The sequence below is a fragment of the Dermacentor albipictus genome, chromosome 1 (assembly GCF_038994185.2).
Source record: "Dermacentor albipictus isolate Rhodes 1998 colony chromosome 1, USDA_Dalb.pri_finalv2, whole genome shotgun sequence".
NCBI classification, from domain to species: domain Eukaryota; kingdom Metazoa; phylum Arthropoda; class Arachnida; order Ixodida; family Ixodidae; genus Dermacentor; species Dermacentor albipictus.
Window position 1 is genome coordinate 320,849,010 of NC_091821.1, and position 27,983 is coordinate 320,876,992.

At 46.9% G+C, this 27,983-nt stretch overlaps 1 protein-coding gene across 2 annotated transcripts in view; it reads left to right on the forward strand.

Annotated features, from left to right (window-relative positions):
• Sf3b1 (splicing factor 3b subunit 1) overlaps positions 1 to 27,048 on the forward strand; it is a 61,517-nt gene extending 34,469 nt beyond the window's left edge. For both annotated transcript variants that reach the window (XM_065453134.2, XM_065453135.2), the window contains 5 exons: positions 221 to 544; positions 12,193 to 12,462; positions 15,938 to 16,164; positions 25,263 to 25,479; positions 26,790 to 27,048. In XM_065453134.2, coding sequence (XP_065309206.1) covers positions 221 to 544; positions 12,193 to 12,462; positions 15,938 to 16,164; positions 25,263 to 25,479; positions 26,790 to 26,948 — 1,197 coding nt within the window. In that variant the 3' untranslated portion in view covers positions 26,949 to 27,048. The remainder of the gene's footprint in view (positions 1 to 220; positions 545 to 12,192; positions 12,463 to 15,937; positions 16,165 to 25,262; positions 25,480 to 26,789) is intronic.
• Positions 27,049 to 27,983: the final 935 nt, after the last annotated feature.

A 27,983-nucleotide genomic window follows, 5' to 3' on the forward strand; every position in this document is an offset into this window, starting at 1 on the left:
TATCCAAATACAGTCATACTTATTATGCTTCAAGTTGAAGTTCGTGGGCCTGTTACAAAAACAAAGTGGCATGTAGCACAGGAAACTGCCATTATATCTTCATCTTGCCCCACTGCAAATCTTTTTGGACTTGCAAAAAGCAGTGTCCCCACACTGCTCTGAGATGTGTCATCTTGAGCACTGTCACTGTGTCAGCCAATGGGTCTTCTCGGTCTTTCAGGACATGGTAATGCTGAACGGCTTTGGCACCATTGTGAATGCACTGGGCAAGCGGGTGAAGGCATACCTGCCCCAGATTTGTGGCACCATTCTGTGGCGGCTGAACAACAAGTCGGCCAAGGTACGCCAGCAGGCAGCTGACCTGATCTCGCGCATCGCTGTGGTGATGAAGACGTGCCAGGAGGAGAAGCTCATGGGCCACTTGGGTGTGGTGCTGTACGAGTACTTGGGTGAAGAGTACCCTGAAGTGCTGGGCTCCATTCTGGGGGCACTCAAGGGCATTGTCAACGTCATCGGCATGCACAAGATGACCCCACCCATCAAGGTATGTGATTATATTGACTCTCTTTGCTTACTGGCTTTTGTTTTATTGCCTTTCCAATTATATGGACACTCCAGGTGAGTTTCCAGCCCTGCTGTGATGTTTTATATATATTTACAGTAAAACGTTAATTCGGATTTCACAAGACCAAAAAAATGTCTGAATTAGCCAAATGTCGAATTAATAAGAGTACAGTCGCCGACCGATTTTCCGGACTCCGAAAATTCGGGCATGCCCGATTATTCGGTCAGCTTCGCGGCACCGCCATTCTCCCCATAGACCATAATTTACAACAACTGCCGAAAGTTCGGACACCTTGCAACCTCTCGTCTGATTTTTCGGACACTCCTTGAGCCAACTCGATCGAGGGCGTCATGCACCGACTCTGACCGGCGCATAGTTCGACTTGCTGCCCCACGAAGTGGCGCTACTGGAAATCCCCGCTCATCATCATCGTTTCTGCCTGGTTCGATAGAGTGGCCGTACAGCAGTTCCGGTTTCAGCTTAGTAAGCCATGTCAAGACAATTCAGCAGCTGATTTGTTTCTTTCGCGCTCGACGCTGCGAGCAGGCCACGTTTTTTGTTTGTGCGACTGGTGTCGGCACGGTGGTGTTTGCTTTGTGTGCTGTGTCGAGGTTTCGGTAATCCAAGGCGGCGTACAGAAACATCGCGTCAAGTGTCTAATGGCGCCGACAGTGCCCGCGCAGACTGCGCTGGGGAATGCCGGCAAGCGGGTGCCGGGAGGCCAAAGATTTGTCGCCTTCCGAAGTGCTCCCTACTGACGCGGAAAATGTTCTACCGAGACCTGCGCAGTGGTTGCATTGTGATTCCGGACACCGTCTCATTTGACAGTTTCACAGGTGCTGACACTGCTGTACTGACATGCACAGAACTCAACGACGGCGAGATCATTTGTCAGGTTTCTGCTGCACCGCCAGACGATGACTCCGAGTTGGAAGATGACGCACCATGTGCTACGCTGCCGTCGTATGCGAGCGTGCACAAGCAGTGACTGCTTTCAGCCGCCTATAGTGACCGTACGACCATTCCGAGATTCAGGCTTATCTGATTGCGCGTAAACGGAACAGCGTGCAACGGCGCACTCACGATTTCTTCAAGCCTACTGCCGAGCCCGAATAAGTGCGTGGAAATAAAGGATATAATTTTTTTTTTCTTAATCTTTTTCAGACACCTGTTTATTCGGACATTTCCGCAGTCCCCTTGAGGTCCGAATAAACGGTCGGCGACTGTATCAACAAAACAATAAACAAATGCTTACTATGTCATAGCACTTTCATTTAATAAATGAATGAACCAACCGTGTTTCTATTTTGCATAAAACCAGTGCGGAAACTGCACTTTTCGTCATCTTGTGGCCGATTAGCACTCTCAGTGGTGAAGGCCTCACGACTTTTTCACAGCGCGGCAGCAGCACGAGTCTTCATCTGAGACGGGCTTTTTACTACCGCATGTACATCCCTATTTTTTTGCTAGTGAGCTGGGGAGGTATTCTGTAAGAGTCCACCTAGTGGACTGTCCATTTCGGCCGTTCCCGATTGGCTAGGGCCACTCGTCTCCTCCTCCCTACTCATCTATACCCGAAATTATATGTGAGTGATGGGTGCCGCGTGTGCCAGCGACTCTCGGCTGCAGCGGAATGCTACGACCACGAAAGCCAAACCTGGGCCGTCCAGCAGGTCTCGGCGGCTCTTGAAAGACAAAGGCCGAGCGAAACCGACGGAACGTTGCCCCTCAGGGCAACCAACCGCGGGAGTAACACATGCTGGAGTTGAGTAGAGACCACCCGCTGAGAAGACGTCAGGGCCCGCGTCAGGGCCATTTAGTCATGGTGTCGTTCTGCAGGCGAATACATGAAGTTGTTTCTCTCTCTCTCTCTCCCTCATACAGCAGCATCCAATCAGCAGCGGCCGAAATGGACAGTCCACTAGGTGGACTCTTACAGAATACTACCCCTTGTCACTGTCCACCGTGATGTAGCCGGTGCTCTTCATCCTCGAAAGTTTGTCAAAACGAAACTACTGTTTGCTGCAACTGCTGCAGACGAAAACGCGACCACTGTCAGTGTAGTTGTGGATGGCGACTGCGCAGTTATTAAGGCATGCAGCTGGCGCGCATGCCAAGTCAAAATGAAACTACTGTTTGCCGCAACTGCTGCGAACGACACCACAGCCACTTTTGACGTGATCATGTATGGCAACTACGCAGTTATGAAGGAATGTGGCCAATGCAGTGCTATGCGGGACAGTAAATGAAAGAATAAAGGCTTTAGAGGCACAAATAGGCACAATGCGTTTTGGCATTTCTGTCGTTCACGTACACTTTTCACTTGTGACTATGGCGATGCGGACTCTGCCGCCTCGTTTTGGTGGACGCTTCCGCCATTCTTGCTGTTTTGTGTCGCATTTGCAGCGCTCCGGCACCCGCCAAGCTCTGAAAGTTGTTCGAAACAACCGATGTGCAGCCACACACGTCCGAATTAACAAGAGTGTCGTAGCAGCATCGACATTGAGGAGGATGAGGAGAACGACAGCTGGCTAGGGACAGGTGATTGCCTAGGCAGCGAGGCAGGCACGTGGCTCAGATCACGCGTGGCCCGCGTGAGGCCCCTGGGAGATTGATCCAACGACGTGAAGACTGTCAGCTAAGGCCTTTTGTTCAGTAAAAATTTACTGTTCTTGTGGTTCGTCGTCACTGATTTTACACGCCACAAGATTGGTGACCACGGACAACAAGCATGGCTCACAACAACCACAACGCTTCCAATGATCAGGGTTTAACCACCATCACGTATAACAGCAATTGAACAACCCCTGCACCACAGCGTGATGTGGCCGCTCTTTCGCTGAGGTTACCCCAGTACTGGCTCTGAATCGCTTAAGTAAACAGCCAGTTCGCCATAGTGCAAGTCACATTGCAGACTCAAAAATTCAACCATCAGGTATCTTCGCTGCCGCCCGAGATTGCCATAGAGCTTCGTGACCTGAACCTTCAACCCCTGGCAACAGACCCGTTTGACATCCTTACGAGCGAACTTGTCAAATGCACAACAATGTTGGAACAGCAATGCATCTGCAGCTTCTCCAAACCGAAGAGCTCGGGAATCATGAACCTTCGCAGCTACTCCGTCGTTTTTAGCAGGTATTTCAAGACAAGGCAACCACCTTTGATCAAGATTTGCTTCGAGAATTGTTTTTACAATGTTTACTCGCCTGCATCTGCACTGTTCTGGTGACAGCTAGCAGTTTGCCAGTGTCCCAGCTTGCTGACTTGCTGGCTCCGACATGAACGCATCAAGTCCTGCGGTTTCATTCGTGGAACGTTCCGATGCATCCGCTGTGCCACCCTCGCCCTCCCTGCAAGCCTGCGTGATGAATTGTGCAAGGAGATCTGCAAACTGTCAGACCAGATCACCGCTTTATCTACTTGACACCAGTGCTCTTCGTCGCACGGCCGCTCTTTTTCGCGCAGCCACTCTCCATTGTCATCAGGGCAAGACGAATTGCTGGTACCATCGTACCTTTGTTAATGCAGCGCGTAAGTGCACAGTACCTTGTAGTTTTCAGGGAAACTCCCCGCAGTACCACCAAAAGTGGTGAGTGGTGCTTGTGCCACACCTAGCTGCTTATTCTTCGTGACCGACATAGCCACAGGCTGAGTTTTCATGTGGAATACTTGTGCGGAGGTCTGTGTCATCCCACACTCAGCTGTGATTCGCAAGCGCAAGCAAGTCCAATCAAGACTACAAGCTGTCAATTATGCCCCCATTGCCACCTATGGAGAACAAACACTGTCCCTCAACATTGGCCTCTGCAGGACATTCTGATAGATTTTTCTAATTGCTGATGCTGCCTACCCCATCTTGGGTGCGGATTTCCTGTGCGACTACAACCCCTTAGTTGACATGCACCGCAAGCACCTCGTTGATGCTGCAACACACCTTTCTGTGCTTGGTATAGCCTTGCGAGTGTCACTTCTGGCAGTCAACAGCGCATTGCCAAAGTCAGTCTACATAAAACTTAGCAATTCCCATCCATTCCTTGATCGGCCAACTTCCTTTTGCTATTCAAACATCACGTCACTCACCATATCATTACAACCGGCTTGCCTGTCCATGCGTGAGCTTGTCATTTACCACTTCATCACTTCAAGATTGTACGCAGCAACTTTTAACACATGTTCAAGGTGCCCAAGTCGTCGCCTGCAGACTGGCGGCTGTGCCAAACCATTATCCACTTCCGCACATTGCGAATTTCTCTGCACTTCTGCATGGCGCAACAATAGTCTCCAAGATTCACCTGGTGAAGGCTGACCATTGAATTCCTGTGGAACCAGCAAATATTCCCAGGACTGCAATCATCACTCCATTTGGACTCTTCAAGCATGTGCGCATGCCTGTTGGCCTTCGCACTCCTGCACAAACTTTTCCACGATTCATCGTCACAGTGACAAAGGATTGCCCTTCTGTTTTGTGTACATGAATGATTTGCTTGTCTTTAGTTGCGACACAGAGCACCACATCCAACATTTGGGCCAACTCCTTCATTGCCTCGCCGAATACGGCCTTATCATCAATAGGGCGAAGTGCAAATTCGGCTCATACGAATTGGACTTCATTGGTTACCGTGTTGATAAGGATGGCATCTGTCCCTTGCCGTTAAAAGTCCAGGCCATACAAGATTCTCCTCAGCCATCCTCCATCCGCAATGTGTGCAAGTTTCTTGACCTCATGAATTTTTGCAACCACTTCATCCCCCCAAGTGGCACAAAAGTGCCCCCAGAAGTTGGCTTCCCCTGGCGGTGCGGCTCTGCCCAACCACTCTCCCTACCATGGCAGCGCTGCGTCGGGCGAGCCGTTGGCAGCCCCCTGCAAAAAATTATCCAGGCCTACCTGCAGCGCTTGCTCAGAAAGCCAGTGGTTCTTGTGCCCTCGTCGTGCAAGAGGGCGCCAGTGCGAGCTGTCTCGCCGCTTTTCTGGTTCATTGTGTTTGCGCCTTGTGGGCCTTCTCCCGCCGTGTTGTCGTGATGAAGCGGCAGAATTAGCTCTCCACCATGAATCTTGAAATCATAAATCGGGTCAAACATGGTGAGAAGTCGGATGACCCCACAGTGTGCAAGATTCCGAGGAGCACTCTCAGCACGAGCTGTAGGGGTTGAAGGACAGACTTCGGGATGAAAACCAACTTGGGAGGGTTTATTTTACATTATATACAGACAAGTAACAGTCGTACAGTCATTACGGGCCGGCAGCAACTCGGACGCTGCGGCCCGCGGCAAGAAGTTCGACAGAGGTGAATCAGGGAATGCTCTGGTCTCTCTGGAATGCTTCTTTTAAACCCTTCGAGGACTGGAAGTCACGTCATGTTCGACCAACGGGAGAGTCCGCTCAGATGACGCCATTTTCGGCCAATGGTTGGTGCCCGTGCCGCGGTGCCATACCAGGCGGCTCCCTGCGGTCTTGCCTTCTGACTTGCAATGCGCTCCTCAAAGGCGGAGAAGGGGCCCCATTGTCCGAGGGTTCCCCTACTCCCGGCAGTACGGCCCCGCTGTGGTAGCAAATGCCTTCTTCAAAGGCGAAGAAGGGGGACGATTGGGCTCCATTGTCCGAGGGCTCCTTCTACTCCCGGCGGCACGGCTCCACCGGCGGCGCACGAACTTGTTGGCACGTGAACTTGTTGGCTCAAGCGCTCCTCTGGAATGTGCTGCGATTCGATGTGGTCCGGGGGAACTCGAAGTAGGTGCAGGAAACAGCTCCATATCTAACAGAGCTTGAAGGGGCAGATTAGGACTAAAGCGGGCAAACTCGTGACCCTGTGCCTGTGGCACCCGACGCATACGCATGGCCATGTACGAATGGTTCATATGAAATTGCTTTAGGCATGCCGGCTTCGGCGTGCCCAGTGGTGATTGTAACTTCTGATGAGTGCGACGAAACCGTTGCCGGTGTTGCCGAAGTTTGGAGCAAGCTGTCAGAATGTGGAGAAGGACATGCATCGCAGGGAGCAAAATTGCCTAAGCAGAAGAAAATACAGGACTATTTCATGCGAAGCTAAGCTAGTTTCATCAATAAAGTGATTTCATAAATGGTGTGTGTTTTTATGACGTCCAATTCTTTAGGAGGCTTATATCGAATTATGCCCTATATCAAATTAATAGGTGTTTTTTTGCAAGTTTGATATTGGGGGCGAGGACTTACAGAGTCGCCACCTGGCGGAAACGCCTCCCTTACGTAGCATGAGGGATCCCGCAGTGCGCTCCTCACAGGTTTCGCTTACGGTGCTCAAAACACCACGCGGCAGCCCTCCTGGGCATTTAAGTACTCTCAAGACGAGGGAAGTTTTTGACTGCCGATATGATAATCTTGGGTAAACTGAAAGCACAGAATCGTTTACAGACTCTCTTTACCGAATATGTACAGTGAATGCCACTCTGTGCGATCGCCGCGATGGAGTCTCCCGAACCAGCTTCTTGTGTGAAAATAGGCAAACGCTGAGAGTAAGCTATGTTAAATATGTTCTCATAGTGGGTTGTCTGTATAACCAAATGGAGCATAACAGAATGGAACCTCAATGCAGTGATCGCACGGGTTCGCATGCGACCGACTATGCGTCTGCATGCATGTCTGCGCACAATGTTTTTCTTTCGCTGTGAGTGCGTTTTAGCACCATGCCGTGAGCTTTAGGCAGCAGCAGCAGCATATGAGCATTTGACAGTACACAAGCGACCATTGTTGCGTGGACGCTATCGGGACTGCTCAAAAATAATTTCGTTAAGAGACGACTGCTCAAAAATAATTTCGTTAAGAGACTTGACACCTAGCTGCGGCAACTGTGACGTGCCGTCACGACGATTCAATCTTTTTTGTCTTCTAAATTCTTGGACATTTCAATATTATTTCTTCAAGTTGCGTCGCTTTGTATGTTTATCTGTCTTCTCAGCGTGTGATTTCCCTCTGCTTCTTTTTCGGAATCCAGTGCATTAATTCATAACACAAGCATGACCATATGCCATGCCTTCTTTTAATGTGCGTCATACCGGTCCCTTTCCTTTCCAATGAACTTGCCAGTATCTAGCATCAACAAGTTCATAGACCAAACCGTCATGACATTAGTCGGGCAGAGGGCACGGGCAAGTGTCTCTGGGCGTTTTTTGCCACTGACTGAACATCGCAGTCCCGGCGCCGTATCATAAATCTTCCTCGCGTCTGTGCTTGCTGAATACCCAAGTTGGAGCCGATGGCTGTTTGCCGGTTCTAAGTTTCGCGAGCCAAGCTTCACACAGCTCCTTGTCCTGCGGCTTCGTGTGAATAAGGCTCACTACAGGTTCCGTTGTGTACGTCAGGCACTACGGCACCAAGCAGTAGCCTACCATGCTGCACTCCTCCAAAGGCAGCCACTACCTATTATACTACTTTTAAATGTTGTCAAGCAGACACCCAAGGCAGTAAAGCCTCACCACTTAATCGGAACCGCACCGCGTCTGGGACTTTAAACTTTCGTTTTCAGCTCGCTACAGTGCTTCCAGAGCAGCCAATGTGGCCGCTGTGTCCACGTGATCCCTCATGCCACGTCACGCCAATAGTGGCGCCAGCTTTTCCAGTGGTGGAGCTTGCCCCCAATAGCCGGGTTCGACTGTAGTGCGCTACAGGCCTGCTCGCGAGAGCTCGCGCAGTCTCTGTCGACTTGGGCCTCTGGTTAGTACGGCTCAGCGCAGTATGACCATGCGCAAGCACCAGGTGCGTACATTGTGCTCGTCATAAATGCAAAGGAACCGTAGACGAGCTGAAGTCGAGGGCCCTAACAGAGGGGCCAGTGAACCAGAGGAAAACGCGTATGTACCCAGTGCTGTCCTGGAAAGCTCTCTCCTCGCCCACTCTGCCCATTGCCTCAGATGCGCTAATATAATGCTGCGGCTGACTGTGCAAAGTGCCACCACTGTAAACGTATCCGAGGTGAAGGCAACCTCTGACAACCAATGCTAGTGGAACGAAGTATGGATGATAGAACAGGTGAATGCCTGCACAAAGGTGCCAAGGCACAGCTCAATCCCCGCAAATTGTTCTTCAAAAACCTCTGTATTCTTACTTCAGAAATAAAATTTCAGTTTATCCGCATGGTTTCATGAAAGGCTGGTCAATTAAATCTAATTTGTTTACTTTTCTTGTACACACAGCTTTATTTTGTTGACAACAAAAGGCAGATTGATTGTGTTCATTTTGGTTTTTCAAAAGCGTTTGGTTTAGTCAATTAGTCACCCACCATGGTGGCATAGTGGCTGTGGCATTGCGCTGCTAAGCCCGGGGGCACATGATCAAATCTCGGCGGCTGCATTTCGTTGGAGACCAAATGAAAAAATGTATGTACCGTTCATTCGGTGCACATTGCAGAACCCCGGGTGGTCGAATTAATCCAGAGTCCCCCACTACAGGCATGGCTCATAATCAGACTGTGGTTTTGGTACATAAAAAACCAGAATTTATTTTCTTTTTATTTGGTCAATCACTCTTTACTTGTGGATAAGCTACCAGCATACAGTATTACTGCATCTGTATGTGATTTTGTAGAATCTACTTATCTGAACGAAACAATTTTGTCCATAGTAAAATATTTAGGGCGCACAATTGACAAGGACACGGTGAACGGGGACACACGAGCGCTTTGTACATCATGGCGCCTCCTTTACTGTGTCCTTGTCTACTGTGCGCGCTAAATATTTTACTATGAATTTTTATCAACTTGCCCAACTATCAGTTCTGCTGCAGTTCAATTTTGCCCACTTAAATTGTGTTATGTCACGCCCTTATACAGCTTCGAAGGGAGTGCCATGATGTGCAATACTGACACCATTGCTATTTAACACTTTGTTAATGATTTGTCTTTTTCTGTTGAGAGAGCAACAATGCTACATTAAGTAGACAACCAAAAATTGTTATGCTCGCGTCTGTCCTTAATGACTGTGCTACACTTCAGGAAGAGATACCGTATTTACTCGCGTAATGAACCCACCTTTTTTCCAGATAAGTTGACATAAATTTGGGGGGAGGGTTCATTACGCGGGGAAAAAAAATTTAGATATTTTTAGGTCGAAATTTCATGTCACAATGAAGATAGGAAAATCGCAATCCCAACCTTACCTTTATAGTAAAAACACGTACGCGATGAATGTGAATTAAAAATTCATTTTTTATTTTCATGCTGCTGGCTGCTTATGGTCTGTCTCACTCGGGCTCGCTATCTGAATCCACGCTTCCACTCATATCGCTTGCGACTTCGTCGGCGCCCGTCGTCTTAACCTGCACACTTTTCGCACCTTTCATATCGACAGTGCTGTTTCTTGGCATGTCAAAGTTTATAGGCGTCTGGTCCGCGTTCCCGATTTGCGACAGCAGGAACTTTTTGTCCTCACGGATCCGAATGACAAAGCGGTGGAAATCACGCACTTTGTCCCCACAGTCTGCCGGCAGCCGCTGGCATAACGTAGTACGCCTTCTGAGGCACAACACGTTCCGGCGCATGAAACGAGTCGTCCAACCACTGCTCGCCTTAAATTCACTCGCGGCAATGCCGTGACTTCTTGCAGTGGCCCGCGCGTGATTCTGTATCAGCTCGTGGGATACGGCACATCCTTCGTTGCGGAGCCTCTTCACATAGCTCAGAACTTCTTCCTCGACGCGAGGAAACTTGCCCTGCTTCGGCCCGCGAAAGGCCCGGCGATCTTTCTTCGTCGCTCTGAGTTCCTCTTGTTGATTCCTCCAGTAGCGCACACGCACGGGGTCTACACTAAAATGCCGTCCAGCCGCGCGATTGCCATGCTCCAAAGCATGCTCCACGACTTTGAGCTTAAAACCGGCCGTGTAGCTAGCGTTACGCCCCATCGCACAACGCGCAGAAAATGCACAGCACGCACGAAATAATGCAAAGGTCGTAGCGAAGCACTTAAACAGCAACAAAATAGGACTGGCGAAATGGCGACCAACGCTGTCCAAGTGCGTTGTCGTTACTTCGTTCTGCCGCCGCCGCGCATGCATGGCGCTATAAGCAGAGGTTTGCTTTGCATTTAATAGATGGCACTCGGCAACCTGCATCATCATCATCATCATCATTGTAAAAAAAAAGAATCTAGAGAAGTTTGACAAATTGGTTCGAGAAATACAAAGAAAATAGCCGAGCGTGGTGGAAACTGCCGTCACCCCATTTCAAAGAGGACGCCCCAGTAAAGCCCTTTGCGCATCCACCAACGAATCATGCAAGGTCAATGAACGATCAACGAAAGCGTGCAGTCGACGCCCGCGTCACCCGCGTTCGCGTCGCCGGTGTTCAGCATCGTTGGCTTCAAATGATGTTTATTTTATCACTGCGCGATCAGACAATTTTATGATCGTCGACAGTCGACAGCGCCGGCCAATTGAGCCGAGATAACGCGAACATGCTGAACACCGACCCTGCGGGCGGGTGCGCGTTATTTACGCGACGTAAAAAAAAAAATTCAATTTTCGACGACAAAAGTGGGGGGTGGGTTCATTACGCGAGTGGGTTCATTACGCGAGTAAATACGGTATGTATTGTAAAGAATTGGTGTGCCACCAACAGCCTTTTCCGCACCTCTAGGACCGTCATTATGTCCTTCGCAAGAAAGCTTTGTCAATTACCCTTAGCAGTTGCTGTGGTCAATCTGAAGAGAGTAACAAATGCGTGAGATCTTGGGAGTCTGTTTGGACAGTAGTCTGCTGTTCAATGGCCATGTATCACATTGTTAAAGCAGCCGCATCGGTTCGTGACTTTATTGTACAAATTGCACATGGTTTCAGTGATCCACATTAGTGCGAACTAAGAGTTTGCTTCTGTTGTATGGAACAAGCTGTGCAAGTCATTGCAAGCAAAAATTGAAAAGGTGCAGCACCACATTATTCTCATTAACTGCAACAGGCACCTAGATTGATGGTGTTATTATGAATATTTTAATATATTGACACGTGTACTTGTTTATCTTTCTCGGCTGACTGCAGTTCACTGTCTAACAAATGTTATCGTTCAGTGCAGGATGCGCCTGCACGTATCGGAATTTCTTGAGTGTTATTGATGGTTCTATCCGCTGTCTGTCATCACCGGACCTTGTGTAATCTGATCGTATGCACGATGTGAATTGTGAAGTACTTTCTGGAAGACGCGGGCACCACCAGTCCCTCACTGCGGTGTGCCTCATATCGTGGTTTTGGCATGTAAAACTCAACAATTAAATTTAATTAAGAGCGCCCTATCCTACTAACTCTGTGACATTAGTCAAAGTTTTTGTTGATGAGATCAACTGCTTGTTGGGAGATGTAGCAATGTTCATGTACTGGCCTATGTTGATGTATTTGCTCCTTCGTTTTGTGGATTTGAAATATATAATTGACAGAGTCTGGGACTGATTTATCTGCCATTACTTAGGCATGGTGCTGTTTATAGACACAATAAAGAATAAAGAAATACTGTTGGATGAAGGCAATCATTGTTTAATTACCTTTATCTCGGCAGTTGTGCGAGTCATGTGTCTATACTACAGATATCTGTACTATAGCATGTTTTCTTGGCTTGGTTAAAAGCATGGCCAATGTCTGTGTACAAAGGCTCATTTCTGCTTTGCCACTGCAGGATTTGTTACCCCGGTTGACACCAATCCTTAAGAATCGGCATGAGAAGGTGCAGGAGAACTGCATAGACTTGGTCGGTCGTATTGCCGATCGTGGTGCCGAGTATGTGCCTGCTCGTGAGTGGATGCGCATCTGCTTTGAGCTGCTTGAGCTGCTGAAGGCTCACAAGAAAGCCATCCGACGAGCCACCGTCAATACCTTTGGTTACATAGCCAAGGCTATTGGTCCCCACGATGTGTTGGCCACGCTCCTCAACAACCTGCGTGTCCAGGTATGTGCTATTTTTTAGCTGGCTTCTTGTTCTGCTTTGTGTTAAGCTTTACAGTAGTTCAGCTTTAGTTGTGGCTGAACAACAGCAACATTATTATGAAGCTGCTTTATGGGGCAACCCTCCACTTGACGTGCTGCTGCTTCCCCCCTCCCCCTTTTTTATTTATTATTTATTTATTTATTTATTAGTTACCTGCATCGCCCCGTAGGGCATTACAGCAGGGAGGTTACAAACTTGAATCAATACATCAACAAATTATTTCAACGCGTGGTAAAAAGCATCATTTTCTTTAATATATACAATGGTCGATGGCAAACTATTCCAATCTCGAACAGTTCTAACAAAAAAAGAACAACGGAAGACGTCACCCCTACAAGAAAATTCCCTGACCTTTAAACAGTAGTCAAGTCGCCTAGATATATAGTGTGGTGCCTGGATATATTTTTCGCGGTTTATGCCTGTTTTAGAATAATAAATATCGTGGAAAAATTTTAATCTAATATGCCTTCTACGATCCTTCAGCTCTTGCCTTTTAAGTTTGCTTTCTGTCATGCTAAGCTGCCGGCTATAATTACCAAGAACAAATCTAACTGCCCTATTCTGGATTTTTTCTAATTTGTTTATAAGCTCAGATGTGTGTGTGGAGAATTTATGGGAGCATTTTGATCAAATGCATTACTTATATGGTTTGACATGCTGATTCCAAATATGCAATTGATTTTTTTGTGTAACAAATAAGAAAGTTGTTCTTTTGTGTGGACTGGTTTGGAGATGAGCTCTAAAAACAGCTGGCACTGGTTTCACTATACTTTTTAATGAGCAGGTTGCATTTGGTGGCATTGCCATGGAACTTTTGCAATGATGCCAGTACGAGGGAAGCAGGAGGTTGTTTGGCCTGAGGCGCTGGCCTTAACGACGTTTCCAGCCCTGTCTGTGTGGGCCATTGGGGCACACTGATGCCTCGTGCAACCTCTGCTGCTGGAGCTTTTTTCTCTTGCACCTAGCCGTGCATAAGGGAGGAATAGCTGCAGCAACTGTGGTGGCATCGGGGCCACCAGTGCTGCCCTGGCTCACATGTGGGGAAATGCTTCCCAACATAAAGAAGCCCGAGTTTTCTGGGACAGTGCACCGATTGTGCTGATCCTCGTTCCCTCTGGTACACTCCTCTCACAAGGTTACTGTAATTTTATCCAAGTGTACAGAGAACAAACATTTGTTATTTAAAAACAAAAGTTAGTGCTAAGCAGACGAGGACGAAGTGAGACACAGACAACATGTATGCGCACCTATATATGTCGTTTGTGTCTCACATTGTCTTTATCTGTTTAGCACTGCAACTTTTGTTTTTGAGTCATAAACCAATTAGCTCAGCTACAAGTTTTGTTAAGTTGTTTGTTATGTATGTATGCATACTTATATGCTCTGCATCCGGGAAAATTACGTTAGCAGGCATTTAAGATGATTTTGTCCTCCTAAATTTGAGCTGATGCTCAAGTTTCGTTGTCCGCAACTTTTGTTTTTGAGTCATAAACCAACTAGCACGGCAACAAGTTTTGTTAAATTGTTTGTTATGTATGTATGCATATTTATATGCTCTGCATCCGGGAAAAATAGGTTAGCAGGCATTTAAGATGATTTTGTCCTCCTAAATTTGAACTGATGCTCTAGTTTCGTTGAAGTTGGTGTCACATGGGCTATTTCAAAGTTCTTTGCACTGACAGTTTGTTATACACTCGGCATCGAAGTAGAAGTGGCTTTGTTAGTAGAGGGCAGTATGGTGTGTTGGAAATCCTTTGCTGCTGAAGGGGTAGTCTGTTTCCAAGGTAGATTTCCAAGTAGTGTGATGGAGTTGCAGAGTTGTAATGGTTTGCACATGATAAAGGGAACAATATCCTAAACCAGTCACACTTACGATGCTTCACACAGAAGTTTGTGGGCCTGTTACAAGATCAAAGTGGCGTGCAGCAAAGGAAACTGCCATTATATGAGTATCTTCATATATCCCCGCTGCAAACTTTTTTAGACTTACAAAGAGCAGTGTCTCCACACTGCTCCAAGATTAAAATTGGCCCCAATACCTATCTTTACGCATCCCCTTGCTTCAGTGTCATGTAGAGCATTTATTTTTACTTGAGTGAACCTCCACATCATCTTTAATTGATTTAGCCTTTGCCATAATTGCCATGAAACATAGCAAAGTGCATTTCCTCATTTTCTCAAAACAGCATTTCTGATGGTGTCGCAGTTTTGGAAGGATGGTATCTAGTTCTACTATCCTATAGCAGTAATAATTTTTTTCTCAGTAATGATTTTTACTAAGTGCTACTATTGGTTCTTTAAAAAATTTGACAGGCTATAACTCTGGCTCAAATCAGTCTGGAGCGTTTCTTTGTTGTTGAGTGATCAGAGTTTGCAGTTCGACATCAGTTTTGTATGTCAGTCTTCATTACATCATATAAAATGTAGTAAGTAGCTCATCTCCAAGCAAGTTATGCACAAAGCTTAATTGCAGGAATTTTTAAAAAGACATTTACTCTGCAAAAAAACAATGTACAGTCAACCAGCGATTTTTTTGACGTGTCCGATAATTCGGATGCCTTAGAAGTACTGCCACGTACCGCATAAAGCCAATGTTTAAAGACATCTGAAATTTCGGATGATGAAACCCTTCAGTTGCCCCGTTTTCCAAACATATTTCTTTCCTGACCACATGTCTGAAATGGAATTAATCTAAGCAACCACTGCCACCGTTAATGACGCAGCGTTGAGTTGCGCTTTCGGATGCCGATCTGTTGCAGCCGTAGCCACCACAGCAATGCTAGACCTAGCTGCTTCGACGTTCGCTACCAAGCTTCCTGCTGTTTTGTGACAGGTCTCATATTGAAAAGATTCGCCACTGTGAGCAACGGCGCTGATTGCGCCTTTGTTATTTTTGCCGATGGTTTTAGAGTTAAGCATTGCATAATTACAGTTTTCAAAGGTCAGCTTCACCACAATAAGGCAACGCTATGCAGTCAAGCATTCGAAATTTAGTGTGGTGAAGCATACCAAGAGTGGGCTGTATCCCTAATTATACATGTGTGCACCTGCAGTCTTCTGTCATAGTGCAAGCACTGTTGGATATGCCTATTATGTGTGCTGCTAGGTGTTTGAGCTTTTTAGGTCGTGTCTGCAGCAATTTGAGCTGTTGGCGCCAGTAAAGGCATGCATTCATTTTTTTTTTTTTTTTCAGACATTTTCACGGTCCCCTAAAGAACCTGAAAGATTTGACACTGTGTATCTTAAATTAGTACATTGAAATACATAAACTTGACAAGTTTCATCAACACCTGCCCAGAAATCATTTTCAAAAAGTTCAGAAAAGTGCATGTAGGTGTTTTGCTGGCTCAGTTGGTAAATTAGTGCCACCAATCTGGCCCTACTGGTGCCTTTTGATTAACCGGGTGTCTTAAATCTTGTGCTTCGAATATTACAGGAACGACAGAACCGAGTGTGCACTACAGTGGCCATTGCCATTGTGGCAGAAACATGCTCCCCCTTCACAGTTTTGCCTGCCCTCATGAATGAGTACCGGGTACCCGAGCTGAATGTTCAGAACGGTGTGCTCAAGTCCCTCTCGTTTCTCTTCGAGTACATCGGGGAGATGGGCCGCGACTACATCTACGCTGTCACACCACTACTTGAGGATGCCCTCATGGACAGGTTAGTGCAGTTCCTTTGACTAAAGCCCCCCCCCCCCCCCCCATTTGAAAAAAGAAAGAAAGAAAACTAGAGTACACCAACTTCACCCCTTTGCCTCCTCTCTAACATGCAGAAGTGTCGTCTAGGGCGTCAACTGGGAAACTGTGGCTGCGCGAGCAAATGGAAACTGAAGGTGCTGTGGCTACAGTGCCTATTGTCGCACGGCATCATTGCAAATTTTTCCGCATTTGTGCATGTTGCCTGTGCAAAATCATGTGACAGCAAGTCTTGAGCTCCACTTTGGAAAAAGTTGTTGCTCCTGTCGCAGTGCCATAGTGACTCTGTCGTTGGGCTGCTAAGCCGAGGGCACAGGATCGAATCCCGACCTCAGTGGCAGCATTTCGATGGAGGTGAAACGAAAACGCCCATGTACTGTGCATTGGGTGCAGGTTAAAGAACCCCAGGTGGCCAAAACTGGAATCCCCTGCCATGGCAGGGGGTCTCAAGTGTGCCCTGGAACTACAGTACAGTAGTGCAAACAATCGAAAGGGCATTTATTGTGCCTTCATACACCAATGCCTGCTAGTCAAATTACTACCCATGTGATAGGTGCACAATACAGTAAAACCTCGTTAATTCGGCCCGCGTTGATTCGGACGCGCCGTCTGGTCCTGTCAAACATGTACATAACCCTGTGGCACAAAACTCCCGTTAATTTGGACATATTTGGTCGTACTTCGGTTAATTTGGACAGTTCGCGGAGCTCAGAGGCACATGAGGCATATAGGATCGGGTGGCACTAGGGGGTGTTAAAATCGCACCGCCAGCGATGGCATCTCCGATTAGATCTCAAAGGCCATTCTTGCATGTGCTGGGAGTGCCAAAAGGCCGGGAAAACATCAAGGCCGTCATGCTTATTTTATTGTTACATAATAGGCAAACCTATGTCTAAAAAAACATGGCGGCAATGACATACTTCTGGCTTTGCAGTCGCTTTTGGCGCTTGGCACTGGCTCTGCATCACTATGGTTATCGGCATGGTCGTTATCGGTCTATGCTAGCAACCCTAATCTATACACCGCTATGTATACGTTTTTTTCTTTGTATTGATGTCCGCCATTTCCGACATTGTCTTTTGCTTGTGCAGTTGTGTGGTTGCAGAGTTGTGCATTTTTTGTTGTTGTTGTTGTCGTTCTTATTGTGTTTATCCATTTGCGCCAGGTGCATGTACGAGGACGGCGGAACTTTTTTTGCGTGTGTGTTAAATTTTTTTTGCGCTTTTCTTTTTTCAGTTTATACTTTGTTTTTTCTTGACACTGTGCGTGTACCCGTCGCTTCGTTACCGTGCCTAGCCGCGCCACCATGTGCTCTCGTGCCACACCGCAGCGGGCGAAGTATGAGGCGAAGGATTTGGCAGCGAACGGAGAAATATTGAAAGCCGTGAAGGCAGGGGTGCCTCAGCAGGTCATAATAAATTCAACGTGAAGAGAAGCATGCTCAGCACGTACATGAAAAATGGAGCGGAGATTCTTCAGGCGTTCGACAGCGACAAGTTCGCTGACAATAAGAAGAGGCTGCAAAGGGCAGCGCACCCGAAACTTGAAGGGGTGTTATTAAGATGGATTTCCGATTTGCATGACGCACAGCTACCTTTGAGTGGCTCCCTTATCTGCGCACAGGCCGAAAAGTACGCACTTAAGCTCAGCATCGAAGACTTCAAGGCATCGGAAAGCTGGATAGACCGATTCAAGAAGAGACGCAGCGTGGTTTTCCGAAGCCTCTGTGGCGAGAAGGGGGCTGTGAATGAAAGCGTTGTCGAAGATTGGAGGGCCGGATTACCTGCACGCCTAGCTGATTATGATGCCTGCGACATTTTTAACGCAGATGAGCCAGCCCTCTTCTACAAAGCCCTGCTGGATAAAACCACCACATTTAAGGGGGGGGCCTTGTGTTGGCGGTAAACGAAGCAAGGACAGAATAACAGTTTTGCTGGCTGCCAACATGACTGAGCGGCTACTGCTATTGAGAATCGGCAGAGCAGAAAAGCCAAGATGCTTCAAAAGCAGAAAGAAACTTCCCGTGAACTATTGCTCGAATCGAAAAGCATGGATGACCTCGGCGATGTTTCAGGCCTGGCTGCGCGAACTGGACTGCTGCTGTTGTGCAAAATCATGCTAAGCGCTAATTGTGCTAGATAACTGTAGTGCGCACAATAATGTGTCGGGGCTGACCAACATACAGCTGCTTTTTTTGCCGCCTAACACAACGGCTTTCCTGCAGCCTCTGGATCGGGGAATTATTCAGTATGGGAAAGGCCGATACAGAAGACAAGTACTTGAGCACATGTTGCTCTGTATGGAGGGAAAGAAAAAATATGATGTAACTCTGCTGAGCGCAGTGCACATGGTGGCGCATGTGTGGAGCAACACGCCGCCCGCAGTAATTGTGAACTGCTTCCGACACGGTGGCTTTGTCTGGGACAGTGATTCTTTGGAAGCGGGGGATGCGGATGTTAACCAAAATGCTGAGGAAGATGACAGTCGCTTCGACAGACTTCTGCCTCCGGACGTCCCGCTGGACGAATACATCCACATCGATAGTGACATTGCCGTTGCCGGTCGCCTCAACGACAACGAAATATTAGATGTACTAGGCGACAAAGAGCCCGACTCTGACAGCGAAAATCCACCCGTCATAGATGCGTGTGAAGTGCCGCGCCGCACTGCTAAAGAGGCCAATGACGCCCTTAAGGGGAGACGCGGGTCGAAAAACGGCGATTTTCATTAAAAAAGTCAGTTTTATGTTTTCGACTGTTTCAACAATATTGATCCCTCCTCTTTCATATATAAAGAAATCAGAGCCGTAAATGATCGGTAAATTATAAATAAACTCGGTGAAAGCACTCGAGGTGTCAAGAAAAGGTGCAAATCTGGCCCATTTTCCAGCGCGGGATGCGTCAAATCGCGGCGTCGCAAGCCATTGGGCTTGTGCAAGGCAGTAGGCCTACACTTTTTCTCTCCGAGGTCGGCTTTGCCGCGCCACAATCTCGCCGGGAAGTAATAATAAAAACAACATTTCTCCGCCGAAACCAAGCGCTTTCGCTGGATTTCTAACTCACGTGGTGCGATTCCAGCCACGCCATTGGCTGCTAGCGCGCGACGTGGCCGCGGGTTGTCTGCTCTTTCTGCGACGCGCCGCTCTCTCGACGTGTTCCCAGGCTTTCAGGCATTTTTCTGCTCCTTGTTTCGATGGATCCCGTGAAGAAACGTGATTTTCGATCTCTAAAGTATCGGTCGAAGCACAAGTTCAAGGCGACTCGCCGCAAAGTCAAGCGGCGTGCAATGGATGCGTCCGCGGCAGCTAAGCCTAACCTAGGTGACGGCGACGCTTTCGACGGTTCAGAGCCGACCGGCCGCTCAAGTTTCGTTGACAGCGCAGACGAATTCGTCAGCGCATCGGAGAAAAAGTAGATAATCTTCGACAATCAAGATAGGTGCGGCGAGGAGACGGCAAGCACCTTTATCTGCGAGATCGGCGTCGGGAACGTGAGCGCTGCGGCACGTCCGGCGTGCGGACGGCGCGACCTTTTTATCCGTGAGTTGGCCGAAAAACGGAAACAACTCGCGTCGTTTTGGGGGTTGTGTTGCAGCAATGCAGCGTGTACCACGTCCGTTATCTCGTCAACGTATTCGTCGCGGCGTGCATCTCCGGTAGACGACGCTAACGGTGGAGCGCGCCCTTCGGCCAGCCCAAGAGAGAGTTTCGCCGTGAATATGAAGGCAGTGGTTGCGGCGCGCGCATTTAGAGCTAGACACAATCAACTCGTCCGATTTTGTGCAGTTCTTGGTTTACCAAAGCCAATGCACCATAAATCGTTTACCACCATAACAAATAAAGTGCACCTCGCTGCTACAAAAGCAGTGGCTGAACTTGGAGTTGGCTCGGAAAGTAACAGCACAGAAAGTAGGTCAGCATGGTGCTCATGAAGACTCTATGAGAGAACAACATATGTCGCAGGTGAATTCTAAAGTAGTGCACTGGATCTAGATACCCTGGCCTGCATTATGTGCAATTTTTATACAGATTTCAGCGCTACAACATATATAAATAACTTTTATAACTTTCAATCATGTTTTTCTCAGCTTCATATTTTTGGCCAAACATGGCTTTTGTGCACGACATTTGATATACTTATTGTGGTCCAATCAAGACCAAATTTGGTGTGCATCATCTTTAAAATGTATAGAATGCACTGATCTAGGTTTTAGTGCAACCAGTTCATTTTTAAGAATGGAAATGTTCAATACCCTTGGGTACCAGTCACTGAAAACGAAGCATCAGATATGAAATTCTCTCAAAATGTTGCCTGTCAAGAGAATTGCATTATATTGGTTATTAGCACTCACTGGAGTGTTGGGGACAAGAAACGCCATCTTGCACTGCTATATCATGCCAACTGCTAGGTCCAGTAGCTGCACAAACATGCACTGTTTCTCACTTATGCATGGCACTTAGGACATGAAAGCGTCGAGCTATCCTAAAACTAAAAACAGATTTATAATGAGGATATCAAGCTATATAAATGGTACAATTTTCATTTGCCTAGCAATAATATTTAAAAAGAAAGGTTTCTGAGGAGCGTCTCCCCTTAAGGGGGGAGGAGGGGATCAGAATTAACTTTTTTGTTTCTTGACAGAAAGGGCTGAAATTTGGCACACACACTGCACATTGCAATAAAGAGACAAATCTAAAATTTCATTAGGATATATTAATTAGTTTTTGTTTTATAAGAATTTATAAGTTCCTTGCTTGTGGAAAGCCTGGCACAGTAACGAAACATGATAGGGAACTGGGAATACTTTGCATGTTTGCCCAGGTGTCTATCTACATCAAGACAGTGTTCGATTTTTTTTTTTTTTAGTGCGCTAATAATTTTTTGCTCAACATAACATGCACATGACTGTGCTTCACTGCATGGAGCCACGTAGTAAATGTGAAATAATTAAATAATGGAAAGATAAAGAAACATTTCAAGACTGTCTTTAAGTACAGCACAGCTTGTGGATCACAGCAAAACAAACTGGGCCAAAACCGGTCCAGCCATTGTTGTGCTACGCTTTCCACGAGCGAGGTAATTGACAAAAAAATTCAATTGAGAAAACGGGCTGCAAAGTTTTAAAAGCACTGCAAATTTATTAAAAAGCACCAGGGCTGTAATATTTTGAATGATTGCTTCAGGCATCTTCTTACACCTTTGCCTCATTGTTTGGTGGGCTTTGGATGCCTTCTTCAGGCGTTTAACCTTTTCTTGCACCGTCTGGAGTAGTGCATGACCACCATTTTCACTGCCAGACCGAGCCTGGTATCGCAGTGTACACCCACAGAACGCTGTTGGCATCTTGGGCACAGAGTTTTAGCGATCAAAGAGTTCATCGCGGAAACAGGCATAATAATGAACTCACAGTCACAAGGGGCCAAAATTTGTTCTTGGCATTGCTGCTTCCGCTCAGTCGCAGACACTGCGCGAAGGGAGTCGCGAACGCTGCATGCCTGCGCTTCTGCAGTTACCGCCGACACAAAACGCGGCTCGAGGCGCGTCTGAATCGTGTGACGATTCGTCTGGTGAGCCTTGAGTCACCATACAGTATGTAGCTCGTCGACGGTTGGGGCTCACTCGCAGGCTGCGTGTCCTTGTTGCATGATGCATCGGAAACACGCACCGTCTCTGCCGGCGATGGAGACCTTCGACCTGCGTCGCCTCCAACAACGCGATCTCGGTTGTTGACTCACGCGGCCGTACGCACAGGTGCGAGAGCCTCCGTTGGCACGTCTTCCGGTGGCTTGGTTATCAGTGTCGATGTCACAGGGCGATTGTCGGCTTCGCTGCTGGAATCGCACGGTGCAAGGTAACGTGGCACGTTATCCGCATGTTCAGTCGGGTTCTCCGCTTCCCCCACTGGCCACCGTCTTTTTCTCGCCATAGGAGGCTTGCGCTTCCGTTTTCCGAAGGCATGCTTCATTTAAAAGTTCTTTTCAAACAAGTGACGATCCATCACTGACCTGGGAGCTTTCATAAATCCGAATTCTGCGAGTGTCAAACGGAGAAAGACGCCGGCGTGGTTTTCAAAGCAGACAACTGCGGTCCGCTGTGGTTGCCAGCTTGCCCGCTGCTGTAGCAGCAACCGCTGGCGAGACGCCTTTCAGTACGGCAACCAATTGGAGGCCCGCTTTCATCGCAGGGCCCATGTGACCGCCTCTAGCAGACCCACGCTTCTTTTGTGTTTGTGTGTTTGTTACAAGGTGGCGACGACCGAAGAATTCAGAAACGGAATGGCGAAACTTCGAGCTTTCGAACGATACCAAGAGGGGGCGGCGTTCGGTGGCGGGAAAGACGAGTTAGGGCTCCACGAACTGCGGTGATTTTACGCGATTTAAAGCTGTTTTCTCGCCCTATGCACTGATAAATTAATTTTTTTCAGGCACTTTTAGTGTGTTTTCAGTCAAACCATTTTGATACAATGTAGATAAGGCATTGCAGATACCGAAACACGTCGTTGCCAAAAATCTATCTTTTTTGCGATTTTCGTGATCTGATCCCCGCGTCCCCCCTTAAAGCTTTGGTGGACAACTGTGTCGTTTCTCCCGAACGTCTGCGTGGACTGCACCACCTACAAGAACTCCGAAAAATTGTGCTTTCCGCGCAAATTTCTCTATGCAACAAGCAACAATAGCCAGTTATTTCATGAAGTAAAGGTATGCTGGATGTCGTAGGCATTTTTTGAGTTAATGTTGTCAAAACCTCATTAATTTGACATACGGTTAATTCGGACATTGTCTCCGGTCCCATGAAATCCGAAATAACAGGGTTTTACTGTAGCAGGGACTGCAAGGTAGCCATGTAGCACACACCTTTCCAGTATTTTCTTGGTCTCATATCTGCGGTCAAGCGGCATCCATCAACCGCCACTTGACCCACATATTGGTGTCAATGGTGTCACAGCTGGTCTGTCCGGTGGGGCGCACTGATGGCTTCATGAAGCTGAAGAGGATAGTTACAGGAATGCGGGAGTGGCTTGAAGTTCTCTGACCCCGCTGCTTGATTGTAACAGGACCTACACGGCATACAGAACCATGTGCGGTCGATCAGGCAGCATGCACAAGTCTGCAGAACGGCACGCATGTGGACATTCTAGATGGAGCTTACTGTCGGGAGACTAGAGTTGGTTAAAGGATAGTATTTCAGATGCGAAAACTGACGGTTTTAAGCTTACCCAGAAATGCGTTTCTATCGCAGCGGTGATGTCATTAGCGACATTGACGCTGAGCACGACATCTGCTTGCCAACGTCAGTTGCCATCCAACTGAACCATGCAAACTCATTGGGAGGATATTTGGATATTTACTGAGAGGGTAGTGCACAATTTTACAGGTTCAAAGAAGGCAAAAGCCACTCCAATCGCTTCACTGTATACTTCATTGCCAAACTTAACGTGAATTTTCAATTTTTCCATTGGTCGTACCGCTCTTATGATACTGCTCCTGTGTGTAAAGGGGGATATGATGGCAGGTGTCTGCTGATAACTACGTCCACCTTGGTAGACACACTTCCCCTTCTGACATCGGCCATGCCAGCTGTGTTCTGTGGCTGCAAAGGTGTTTCAGGGGCTCCATGGAATCAACATTTTTGGTGCCACTCCCAATTTATCGATTAGATCAACTTGTCACTTAATCTAGATAAACACAAAGAATGGAAAAGACAATGTCACCGAGCAGAGTTATCAACGACTCAGGTGCATGGCTTACAGTAACCATAACACTGCACTCAATAATGGGTGCCGCCACCTTCTCAATGAGCAGTAACCGCGGCTGCAGATGGAATGTGAAATCTGCATTTGTTGCATGCCATTTATCAATGCAAGTTCAGTGCTTAGCCAAACAGAGTACAACACTCATTGAGTTTTCAGAATGATTCATGTTGCGAGGGGACGGGCTTTTGACATCTTTGTCTGCCCTCGGCTAGCGCAGAACTATGCACCTTGTGCAGATGCACAAGAAAGATCGACGTATGGGTCAGCACAAACCATCCTTTTTCATCGTTCAGAAGCATCAGTGTACTAGTCTAGTTCTAAAAAAAGCAGCAAACTGAGCGGAATGTCGAATCCTGGCTTCTTTCTTTGCTACAGACAAAATTTGAAGTTATAATTTATGTAATACCTTGTGAATTTGTGTTGTCTTTGGCACCGTGGATCACATGCCAGTCCACTCACCACCAGACCTATAGCAAAAACCTGAAGGAAGACAATAATGAACGAACACTGCTTTAAAATAACAGGTGTGGAAGCAATGCAGGCCTTACGGTCATGCAGGGATTCTCATCAATTACCCCTGTCTTTAATATGTACACGAAAATTTCCATGAATCTATGTAACTCATTCAGAAATTTCTACCTCTGCTTAATGAAACATTCGCATGTGCCATGTGAACAGGTCGATAGTACTCTGTAGCATATTGCCTGGGACGGGACAAAATGGTCTGCACATAACTGGTTTGTGTACTGGTTCAGTGTTCCGTCATAACTATCTTAATCTATGGAATAGAATAAAATATTTACCGAACTGAAACTGGAATGAAATTGGAGCATCTTGAATCCTAACCGACTTGTCTTTTTTTCTTTTATTCTTCGATATTGTGGTTTAGCCATCAATAAAACACACAAAATAGGAAGTGATGGCACATATGAAAGAATGACACTGCATAGTTTATTTTTATGGGCTTTACATTTGACTAGGCTAGGGATATGATGCATGGTGCAGTTAAACCCCAGTTTTTCGTTATATTGAAAACACTATGTATTCTTGTGCATGAGCTGTACCCTTAAATTTTTACCTGGCCATAGGCAGTGGGTTCCTTCCCCAAGTGTGCACCTTGTCAGCCGTGGCCCCACTACACATTCTGTGTTTCCTCTGTGCATACTGACACAGTGGATTGAGGCTGGTCCTTTGTTTCTGCAGCTAATCTGTTACTTTTTCACTTCCAAACACTTGGCAGTGAAAAAAACCACACTGAAAGCTCTATCAGTGTAACTTTGTTGTCACTGAGTTTTATTTCTTGCTGTGCAGGGATCTGGTCCATCGACAGACAGCATGTGCGGCCATCCAGCACATGTCTCTGGGCGTGTATGGTTTTGGGTGTGAAGATGCCCTGGTGCACCTGCTGAATTATGTGTGGCCAAACATTTTCGAGACATCTCCGCACTTGGTGCAGGCATTTATGGGTGCCGTGGAGGGACTGCGGCTGGCCCTGGGACCCATCAAGATCCTCCAGTACTGCCTCCAGGTACCCTTCCCTTGCCTCTGCAACCACTGGAGAACGAAAAAAGTGAAAAGGAAGGTGGGGCACAGAGAGGCAATATACAGTGGACTTTGTTACAACCGACCCTGATAAACCGACAAAAACTTCCGTTTTATCCAAAGTCTCTAATACCCGAGACGCCTCACTTCCTAAACTTTCGCCATGATGTTTAACAACTTTATTGCAAAGAGTGAGTGACGAACGTCCAAAGTAAAAAATAAATAAAATAAAAAATAAATAATAAATAAATAAAAATCAAGGTCGCAGTTTTGCCCGAAAGGCGAAGCATCGATTGCGATAGCAAATTAAGCAAGATAAGCGTGGTATCAGTATAGAGGGAATTGACCTGCTGTCTCTCGCTTCAACGCTAACTAACAACGCACAGCACATACAAAGGTAACGGCACTTGGCGCACTTTGTCCACATCGCTTTCAAGACACGGCGGCCGTGCCATTAACAGCCACCGGAGTAGAACACCGGTCCTCTTTCCCTTGCCTCCCCCCTGTGCCTCGCACATGAAAGGCTGCGGCTGTGCGCGCACATGAAAGGCTCCACCCCGCTTTCCTGCCACTCTTGCGCACAAGATATTGAGCCACGATTGTCGGCTGACCCTCGCAAGTCAGTTTCCAGCTTGTTTCAACATGGCAAAAGTCCATTTTGTACGCCCGATTTTTGACAAAAATTGCTGCAAATTTCATCCGCTGTAGCCAATAGTCAGTTGTAGAGCGGTCCATTGAGAGTGAACTTCATTTCATTAATAAAATAGGTAGACCAAACTAAGGTTGAAATATGGTCCGTTATATCTTAGTCTGTTGTACACGTGTCCGTTGTAATGAGCATAGATTGTGTAATGCTAGAGTGAGATAGAGGAGGCTTGCTTATTGTTAAGAAAAATGAGAACCTAACTTTCTGTATTTCATGTTTCAAGACCAAACTTTTTTAGCACGCTAAGACCATGGACACAAAAGCGATATGACAGGCACCATGTTCGTAGTTTTGTTCACACTAAAAATGTTTTGTCATAAAATAACCAACTGGCACAGTCTTTCACTTGTTTCAACTGCAGTGTCAGCATCAAAACTTTACAAAGGTTCTTACCTTGGGTCTCCCTTCTTGATTTACATAATCTAATTCCTTCTTTCTTCCTTTATTACTACAGAAATGAGGCGTACACAACTGACTAATGGCTCCTGCAAAATCACATTTTACTGGCTTCTTGTTTTGTTTGTGCATTATGATGTACAGGGAGGCAAACTGTCATCGCCGCTAATGTTGCCACTGTTCCCTTCATGCAGGGCCTGTTCCATCCAGCCCGGAAAGTGCGAGACGTCTACTGGAAAATCTACAACAGTTTGTACATTGGAGGGCAAGATGCCCTGGTTGCTGGTTATGCTCGTGTGCCGGATGATGGACGCAACAACTACATTCGTCACGAGTTGGACTATATCCTGTGAAGGGGGTGGCCTCCCTGTTTTTGGCCTAAGTGTTCTTTGTTTCTGTTGTGCAGCCTTTCCCCTCCCCTTTCTCTGTGTAATAAAATGAATAGCCCCTCATGTGGAAGGTGGTTGCTTTGTAATGGCAGCTGGGCAAATCCGGGTCAATGATGAGCTATACATGGGTTTTTGATAGAAACTTGCATAGGCTAGCGAGGATTCGGACCTTGGAACCCCAGCTAACCAGTTGAAGATATCTTCTGTCAGCCACTCTGGTGATGCTACTACAGCAGAAAGGGACACTGTTCCATAAGAGAGTATATTTGCACCGTCAACTGATGTGGCTAGCTGACAACTACGTTATGTATACATGTGTAATGAACCAACTTTTTTTTTTTTAAAAAAAGAATACGAAGCAAATTTCGTATGTGCATTTATGAGAATTTTATGAGAATTTTTTCTAAATGGCAAAAATTCAAAACTGACTGTAATGAATTGAAAAATCCATTAGATAATCTTTCTTGCATTAAAAATACACATATACTGTTTGCAAACTGTAGCATCATTTTTACTGCACTTACACTCTGTCGGAATCACCAGGCCTGTTGTCCAGGTCTCTCGCAGCTTCATCCACATCGTGGTTCCACAGCGGCTCAACCACGCAGCCACTTCCCGCCATCTGCTGTTATCGCAAGCATCACGTTGAAGCGCTGGTTTTCGGCGCTTGTTTTGCCAAGTGTGCGTCTTCTTCCTCGGTTGTCCTGCTCATCGACATGTCAAAGTTTATCTGTGATCAGCATTTACATTTTATGAGCTGGCGCCCTATAATGTAAAACTATTCCAATATGTTTTTATTCCATTCTCCTAACATTAAATTTACGTAACCGCCTCACAAGCTTCAGGCGGCGATGCGCAGCATTGCCTGATCAGCCCAATCAACCCCTCTACTCGTTTATAGGAGGTCACTTCTGTTTGCTTTCAAAACGAATAACATATGCCTATATTGAGCGGTTTTTCTTATCTAATCGGCTGACAAGAGGCAAGTAGCACGCTCAA